Source organism: Bubalus bubalis, chromosome 4 (genome assembly GCF_019923935.1).
Source record: "Bubalus bubalis isolate 160015118507 breed Murrah chromosome 4, NDDB_SH_1, whole genome shotgun sequence".
NCBI lineage: Eukaryota > Metazoa > Chordata > Mammalia > Artiodactyla > Bovidae > Bubalus > Bubalus bubalis.
Genome location: NC_059160.1, coordinates 54708172 through 54717667, shown reverse-complemented (window position 1 = coordinate 54717667; position 9496 = coordinate 54708172). Strand labels below are relative to the sequence as shown.

Sequence of the window (9496 nt, the reverse complement as noted above, 5' to 3'; positions counted from 1 at the left end):
TGTAATTTTTTAAAGGATGTTTCTTGAAACAAAGATAAAAGCTACATATTCCTTAATAGAAAATTTTGCTATTCTTGGAGGAGAAAATGAGACAAAATATTCAACATAGAGATTTGGCTTGACAAAGAAATATTAGTATATTGATGAAAAGTAAGAAAAAATTTAAACCCAATAATTAAGAACAGACAACAAAAAGCTAATGGGAACATAATATTATCATCAATGCAGAGGTTTTTCTTTATAATCTTAGTGAAAATTAAGGTATATGTTGAATTAACATGTTATGATTTTTAATTTGATTTAATTTTTTATTTTCAGGCAACTTTTTGCTTTTCTGAGTTGACACATGTCTCTGTCAGACAGAAGGAGAAGAGCAAGAAGGAGCACGAGGCTGCAGCTGAATTTAGAAAGTCAGAGGTGCTCTCATAGCCACATGAGATGAACAGAAGATTCCTTCCAGTAGGCAAGAGAGCAGAGTGCAGACAACAGATGTGAGAAGGTGCTCATAGCTGTTGAGTTCCAGCATCCTTGTGCTGAAGAAGGGGTGGTGCAAACATGATTGACGTTCCCAGGGAATATAAAAGCCCCAGACTTCTCCCCAGCTGCTTGTCACACTGACCTGTACCATCTCTCAACTGCTCGTGAGGTTTCTGTCAACTAGTACTGGAAAGGACAAACTGTTTGGAGAATAATATTTTATTGTGACCATGCCAGAACCCACTAAGAAAGAGGGTAAGATTCCTCCCTAGATCTTTTTGTTGTACTTTTTAATAAAGCATGTGTTTTTTTTGCTATTTTCAAAAAATATCTAATTTCTTAAAGAGACTATAAGATAATAGAATACTGTGACTTAAGGAAAAGAACCTTTGGAGTAGAAAGACCAGAGGGTAAATATAGGAAGAGTATAACCAATTAAAAAATATCTGATAATGATCATTTATGAAGGAACATTAACTGAAATGATCAAATTAGAATTTTATCATTAGTTGCAAAGAATCCTTAAAGTTTAATTTTCTTAGGTTCAGTCACAAAATTTTCACCTGTATTTACAGTTTGTGGGGAGTGGGAGGAACTTGGAATGTTTTCTTAAATAGTTAACAAATTTGTTCAAGATTTCAAAAAAGAATTTGTGACAGTATTTCCCAATTTGCTATATTTTTCTCCTAGAAAGACATTTAAAATATGCAGATGCAGTTATTTTTTGGTTTTATCAGTTTGGAGCTTTATTAATTATGACATTATTATAATCTCGCATGGAAAAAAAATCAAACACCTGGGTTAAAGAATATCTTTGAATGTCAATGGCAGACTATGTTCTTTAATGAGATTTATTGTAGGTAATTTCATAGTAACCATTTAAAAATAATTAAGATGAAAATAATTTTCATTAGGAAAAATGCTTCCTCCAATAAACAGCTTCTCCTACCTATGAAAAATCAATATCTTAAAACTACTTATTAATAATATAAATAAGCTGAAATTCAAAATTACTAAAATAACTAATGAAAAACACAAATTAACAGCAGAAATGTATTGAATTTAATTTTAAATGGTAACATCTTTTAAAAATACTCTTTTCATTTGTATTAGTCGTCCTTAGTGCCTACTAAATCTTTGTTTTTCACTTTTGCAAATAAAAGCAACCAACTGACAAACATTAGCAGAGAGCCTGAGAGCATAAAAATGGTATTTAGTTTTTTTTTTTAATTTTTAATTCTAAAAACTGCTTTTAACCATTCTTTTGAAAAGCCTTGAAAAAGATGCTTAGGTGTTGAATCCAAAGTTGAAACACTAACCAAATTACCAAAAGTTTTTGAAATATATTTTCTTTATGTAATTAAGTAACCAGTGTTGACAGGCTGTGGTGATCAGTTTACAGGTTGGCTTTACTTAGTGGCGGAGGGCATTGATGGATGAAGTCTTCTACCCGAAATAACCACACCAAATGCATGCATTAATATGGGAACTTAATCCTGACTATCAAGCAGTGAGTCCAGTCCCTGCTGAAGTGTCTTATTTGTAATGCAAATGATTTACTTGTGTATTAAGTGTCCTTTTCATTTGATCTGTCACTTGACTAGCCTCTTCAAGGCTTATTTGGATGAAATGCATTCTATGTTTCCTGACGAAGGACAGAATATTGTGTTAATATCCTGCATTTAGTGGATGAATTTGCATGTGTTACTTTAAAGCCCATTGGAAAATGACAAGAAAAGCTGAGAAACTAATAGGCAATATGAAGAGCTGTAGAGCCTATAAAGCTAATTAAATTATTTGGATTGCTAGATGTGATAAAGTTTTACTTTTTGTCTGACAACTCAATCTGATCCATTTTACTTTTAAAGACAATGAAACTAGCGAGACAGGAGGAAAATATATCTTTAACTTCAGCCCTTCCCCCACCCCACCCCCCAAAAAAAACCATGTATAAATTTTGGCTATAAATCAACATACATACCAAAGTGCCCATAATCTTGCTATAAAAGCACTGTGGATATTCTGTGTAGGAGTTGCCCCCAGCACAGTAATTTTATACTCAGATTCTTTGGTTAGTTTAAATTTGGATGGTGGGGAATCAGGATAAAGAGAAGGTTACTGATATATTTAAAATCCTTTGAGGAAGTACAGGGATTTTTTTGGTTTCCTTACCAGCAGAACTGATTTTTAAAGGAACTACACCTTGAAGAGTTTTCTTAATGAAATCATTGCATTTTTCTGTTGTTTACATCAGAAACATAAGGAGTATGGCAAGTCAGGGGCTATTCTGGTCCTTGCACTTTCTCTCAATTAGTGTCATTTTTTCTGGGGTTGAACTACCTTGGTGGCTCAGATGGTAATGTGGGAGACCGGGTTCAATCCCTGGGTCCAGTCCCTGGGTCAGGAAGATCTCCTGGAGAAAGAAATGGCAACCCACTCCAGTACTCTTGCCTGGAAAATCCCATGGATGGAGGAGCCTGGTAGGCTACAGTCCATGGGGTCGTAGAGTCGGACATGCCTGAGCAACTTCACTTCACTACTTACTGGGGTTGGTTTTGTTCCATATACACCTGCCTCTGAAAGACAGCCTCAAGAATAAAATGTGCCGCCAAACCAGTTGTACAGAATCCTTTCAAACTATTTGCAGAAACACCCCCCTCAAGCAGGTTTCTCCAGCCCCTGTGGATATCCTTACATCTCTTCCTTAGCTGGAAGAACCATGCCCAGGCAGAGCATGACCGCCTGCTGTAAATCTTGATGACACATGAGCTGCTTTGACCTTCCCAGGATCCAGGAGCACTTGACAACTCTTCAAAAGAGGCCGAGTTTTCAGCACCTGAAAGTGCAAAAGATGTCTCTCTCAAATGCCTCCCAACCTGCAGTGGCCTAATTCTGGGAGCTTCAAGTTGGTCTTGGGAGAGTTGGTCCTTCTAAGGAGAAGGGGAAGTATGGTTGTACTTTTAGACCTCATGGAGGGACTCTAATGGAAGTAATTAGTCAAGAGCCCTTACTTAGACCCTTCAGAATATTCTGGATGGCTCAGTAAGCTCTTTCTGAGAAAGAAATTTTTTTTTAAGGAATAGCTTTCCTGGTGGCTCAGACAGTAAAGAATCTGCTTGCAATGTGGGAGATCCAGGTTTGATCTCTGGGTTGGGAAGGTCCCCTGGAGAAGGGAATGGCAACCCACTCCAGTATTCTTGCCTGGAGAATCCCATGGACAGAGGAGCCTGGTGGGCTACAGTCCATAGGGTCATAAAGTGGTGGACATGAATGAGCAACTAACACTTTCACTTCATTTCCCTTTGTCCTCTCCACCTCTACTTTATATATTTATTCATTGTAGAACTATACTATTTGTACTGCCAGTTCCGAAGAAAATGTCTGTCTTACACTTTAGATCGATGCAGATCTGACACCCAGTAAAAGTGAGGTGTTCTAATCAAACAGTGAGAAGGACGTTTCAGATTTGTGGGAATCTCCCAGGATGTCTTGCTGATACATTCATTTACCTATCATCAGTGAATTGAGCGCTTACTATGAGCTGGTTGCTGGGATTTCAGAGATACATGCAACATGGTCTCTGCTCTAAAAACCCTTATTGCCCCTGGGTGAATTGCCCCTGGGTCTCACTGAGTAAAGAAGTCATCTTTTGGTGAAACTCTCTTTTCCTGTAAAAAAGGGGTTTTATCAACATGAAGTTAAAAACATGCAAGAATCTTATGCTATTAATAATATTTTTGCCTACAAATCATTTCTTAAGAATTTTTGCTCTGTACTATGTAATGATTAAAACCATAAAGTCTGGTTCTTTAATATATTTAGACAAATTATTAACTGTCAGATGCTATAGAACCTAGAAAAACTCTTTTCTAAAACACCAGGTTAAGATGTTAATGTGAATTTCACTTTTTGTGATATATCAGGCCCTATTATATTTCATGCACTTAACTTTTAGGAAAAAGGCAAAAGTTCCTTATTGGCGCTTGCGGGTCATTCAAAACACTTTGAGGATGCTGTGGTAGATTTCTCATCTTCCTTGTAAGACCTTTTGTTGAAAACTCAAACATATGGCAAAACATACCTGCATTGATGATCAGTTTTAGGGGCCATTCTAATAACTCCAAGAATCAAAAGTATGGCATTGTTGCTACAGATTCGTTTGCTTCTTCAACATGCAGTATCTATCTATTCTATCTTGATCTATTTCAGTAAGCTTAGGTGGGAACATGGTCATGGAGAAGAACTTTTTCAGTCCATAGGAGCTTTTCCTTTGCTACTTCTTTTTCTTGGTCACTAGAGATTTCAGTACATTTAAGGCTCTGCTAAGCCCCAAACCCATCTGAATGCAAAGCAGCATCCATCACCTCTTACCTATTTCCCAGCATCACTCAAGGCTTAGTCAGCATCAGAAAAGGAGCCTTGGTGATAGGAAACCTCTTTCTCATATATACTCCTTGACCTTCAATTTCCACCTGGATGAGACTGGATGGTCTATTTCAAACACCAAAGTAAATTTGTCTTTGGAGAAGTCATATTACATATAGAATATTATTTTTCTCTCAAATCAGAGAAAAGTAGGGACTTCTCTGGCGGTCCGGTGGTTAAGACTGTGCTCCTAAGGCAGGGGGCCTGGGTTCCATCCCTGGTTAGGGAACTAGATCCTACCTGCAGCAAATAGGACCTAATGCAACCAAATAAATGAGTAAATATGTATTTTTTTTAATTAGGGAAAAGTGCATTTGTTGAAAGTAATAAAAAGAAAGGGAGAAGAGGGAGGAGGTATTTGATTGAGGGCAGTTATTTTCCTCCAAACTTCATGTGGTTCATTTAGGCCACATTGAAGATTTGGATGAAGAATAAAGAAGTCGCATGAATGAATGCCAATGTTTCCCCCCACCCCCACCCCGAAAAACTTTGCCAGGCTGTACTGGCCATGCACAGTGTAGATTTGAGCTATCTGCTGTAAGAAGGAATACTCTTAGGCTAATGCACGCTAGAGGGGCTTAATACTTGGCAAAATCATTCTTTTTCAGTAGCATGCTTTTATGACTGTCCGACTGCACCTGTTAGGAAGATAAATAAAGGACTGGCCAATTCTTTCCTCTCAAGCACCCTAAATATATCTCTTAAAAAAAAAAAAAAAACTTTGAAAAAACAAGTTGTATCTTTGTTTCTCATCCAGTAAGTTTGACGAAATCTCCCCTAGGCCTTGCAAAGAGCAGGGGTAAAGGAGTTCCTGAGATGAACAAAAGTTAGGCTCTCTGGTTAGTCTGGACCCCAAGAGAAAAGAAAAAGAGAAAAACATAATCTTTGCTCTCTGAATGCCACACTTTATTCTGGCCTGCGATATAGCCTTGAAACATTTTAGATTCCTCGTGGACACACACTTCACAGAGTTCTCTTATTTTTAGCAATTTAGAAGTATTCCTGAATTTGACATGAATGTTAGAATAAACTGCCCAGGCTGAAATTACTCTAAAGAAATGCTTGGACTTAAAAATAAATAAATAAGCCATCTTTTAAAAAGCTTGAGCGAACATAAAATGATGTTTTTGCAATCTTTTTGGAAACTCACAGATGCTTTCTTTTAGAGAGAATTGTGGAAAGAGGCTGTCATGAAAGGAAATAGAATGCTGTTGTTTCACAGCCCTAGAAAGCAGTTTTGTTACTTTTGCTGAAGTCTTGTATGATTGTTTAATTTAAAATTTATTTTTCAACTCTTTATGGCCAAGCAGAAGAATTTTTATTGTTAATAATTACAGTTTTGTCTGTTTGCCTCCTTAATTAGTTTATGAAACCTATATTAAGAGAAACAAAATACTCTTGGCAGCCCATGACTTCTGTGGTAATTCTAGACCTCATCTCTAGACATACTTGGGTGTGTTAGATAATAAAGAACAGAATTAAAGTTCTAGCAATAAAAAATAAGCAGAAAACTTTTAATTTCATGTGTATTCCTGCAGAGATTCCTTCTTTTTCTTTTTTTTTTTAATCTTTATTTATTTACGGCTGTGTCGGATCTTAGTTGCAGCATGCAGGCTCCAGAGCATGTGGGCTCAGTAGTTGTGGCCCATGGACTTAGCTGCCCCACGGCTTGTGGGATCTTAGTTCCCTGGGCAGGGGGTCAAACTGGCATCCTCTGCACTAGAAGAATTCTTAACCATTTGGACCACCAGGAAAGTCCCCCATTTCAGTTCTTGAGGGGGACAGATGTCTTTCCTGGAGTCCTTAGCTTGTTCAGAATATTGCATCCTTGTGTTCAGTCACTAAGTCATGTCCAACTCTTTGTGACTGAATGGACTGTAGCTCATGTAGGGGAGCCTAATACACAGAAAGGTAATTATTGAAATACAGTGTTTTTGAGTTAGGTTAATCACGAAGTAGGTATCGCTTATTCAAGAGCAGTTTTCTAAAATTTAAAAGCGTAGCGATTAAGGAAAACCAAACTATGAAAAAGAAGAAAAGACTTAATCACGTAATTTCCTGTGTGTGTGCGTGCTAAGTCACTTAAGCTGTGTCTGACTCTTTGTGACCCTACGAACTGTAGCCCACCAGGTTCCTCTGTCCATGGAATTCTTCAGGCAAGAATACTGGAGTGGGTTGCTGTGCCCTCTTCAAGGGAATCTTCTTGACTTAGGGATCAAACCTGCATCTCCTGTGGCTCCTGATTGCAGGCAGATTCTTTACCACTGAGCCACTGGGGAAACCCCTTAATTTCCTGCATGCATGCAAATTGTCTCATATTGGAGAGAAAGCATCTGTCCCCACAGCTTTTTATAAAGACAGCCTCCAAATATCAAAGCGATGACACTGTCACACCCAAATCTCTTCTTTGTGGATAGGCCCAATTATAATTTACAGAGTAGGTTTGTTTTGGACAGCCACACAGATAGACAATAGGCCAAATTTTTAGGATGTTCCCATGCAAGGGGTGGATTAATTATGCACTTTTACATGCATTTTCAGAGTAAAGTTTTAGATTCTATCCAACTGGGGCGTGAAGTGCTTTATTTGGCAAAGAAAAAAAGACCAGTATCATTTAATCCCATGTGTATTTTTCTCTCTAAATTGAGTTCCCAATAAGCTAACTGAAATCTGACTTTCATTATGCCTTTCAAGTCTGAACTCCACTTTGATAAGATTTTTGCCCTTTTATACTGCCTAAGAAATCTTTTTATGGACCAATTTGGCACATCAATACAACACCCAAAATTATGTTTATTTATATGTCAAATCTTTTAATTTTGTCTTTTGACTTTTACTTTAAATATTTACAAGAGCTTGGGGTTCAATTTTTTTTTCTTTTTCTTCAAATCATCCAGTTTTTCCTCTCTCTGTGTGTGTATGTGTATGTCAAATCTTTTAATTTTGTTTTTTGACTTTTACTTTAGATATTTACAAGAGCTTGGGGTTCAATTGTTTTTTCTTTTTCTTCAAATCATCCAGTTTTTCCTCTCTGTGTGTGTGTATATGTTAGTCACTCATTTGTGTCCAACTCCTTGCGACCCCAAGGACTGTAGCTCGCCAGGCTCCTCTGTCTGTGGAATTCTCCAGACAATAATGCTTGAGTGGGTTGCCATTCCCTTCTCCAAAGGGTCTTCCCAACCCAAGGATCAAACCAGGTCTCCCGCATTGCAGGCAGATTCTTTAACGTCTGAGCCACCAAAGAAACCCAGTTTTTCCTCTAAATAGCATCAAATCTCTAAGTTCCTCGGGAATTCTTTGCTTGCAGCAAGTATTAGCTTTCGCCTTCTATAAAATTTTATATCTCTTGGAACAGAATGCTCTGCTTTTAACTAAAAATTCACCTTATTATATAATTCTACAGTTTAATTTCTCATTTTTTAAGTTACATGTCTCTAGACTTATTCTTCATCTAGTGTGTATTTTGGCTTTTTTCTTATGTATACTAGGTAATATTCATCATTAAACATAGTGACATAAAGTTAACTATTCACAGAACATTCTAGACAGCTCAGATTCCTGCTGTATCATGAATCGAGTTAGTTACACTTCACATGTCTCAGTTTCTTCATCTGTTAAATGTGAATAATAATAGTAACTAGCTCACTGTTTTTTTGTAAGAATTAAATAAGTTAGGTGAAAAGCTGAGAATAAACCATTAGCATGTAATAAGAACTTAAGTCCTTTCCTTCTAAAGCAGCAAACTCAGAAATTTTGTCAAGCCTAAGGTATTAAATGCCTAAAGTTTAATATAAACTTTGAGGGCATTTCTGCCAACACATATCAAACACTGTAAGATATGTTACAGCCACAGTCCACCTCTTTGCCTGGTGTTAATATTTATAATACGGTCCCAAACAGCTGTGGTTACGATCATAGCCATCGCTGCCACCACCATAAGTCTTTCTCTCTTTTTAGACTCGAAGTAGAATATCTTTGCTTTCACCCGTGGAGGCTCAGGTCAGAGGCCTACACTTCAGAGCGTCTGTGGTGTCCACGCTGAAATGTGTCATGTCCAGCTGGGGGTCCCCAGTTGTTAGTGAGGTGGTGATAACCATTGTGGGGGCATGGCCTTTCCCACTTAGATGAAAGAGTCACCCTGCACAGTTGAACATGTAACTGTATCCTCCACCAAGGGCTATAAGGCTTGGGTGTTGGGGGTGGGCATTAAGATTTCTCTTCCCACCCGGGGTGCTATTGGCAGGTGGGGAGTTTTCCTCTGGTCAGAACATTTCTGAGATAGCCACATAAAGAACTCTCCATGACCGTGTATGAATACAGTGGGTGATTGATTGAGTGGCGGTGTTTACTGCTGTGGAATTTTATTTTTATGACCCCACCTGGCATCAGGCCTGTCGTTCCTCTATTTTTAAAAAGTCACCCAACGTGAGGCTCCACAAGGCTTGGGAAAGGCCTGTAAGTGGTTTATTCCGATAACCCTATAACCACAGAAGAGTGATATGATTGTAGGGATGGTCTACTCAGGAGCAGACCCGTCAGGGAAAGACAAAATGGGTGAAAGGGAGAAATTGTTAATGATTCAAATCATTTTTTA

General features: G+C 37.8%; 1 protein-coding gene across 10 annotated transcripts in view; it reads left to right on the top strand.

Moving 5' to 3' along the window:
- The first annotated feature begins 540 nt into the window (after positions 1–540).
- The window catches only part of MYBPC1 (myosin binding protein C1), a 101829-nt gene continuing 92873 nt past the window's right edge, over positions 541–9496 (top strand). For 3 of the 10 annotated variants that reach the window (XM_044941434.2, XM_025283635.3, XM_006043588.4), the window contains exon 1: positions 542–732. In XM_044941434.2, coding sequence (XP_044797369.2) covers positions 708–732 — 25 coding nt within the window. In that variant the 5' untranslated portion in view covers positions 542–707. Of the gene's footprint in view, positions 733–9496 lie in introns of all 10 variants that reach the window. The other 7 variants (XM_025283634.3, XM_006043587.4, XM_025283639.3 and 4 more) reach the window with 4 other exon arrangements.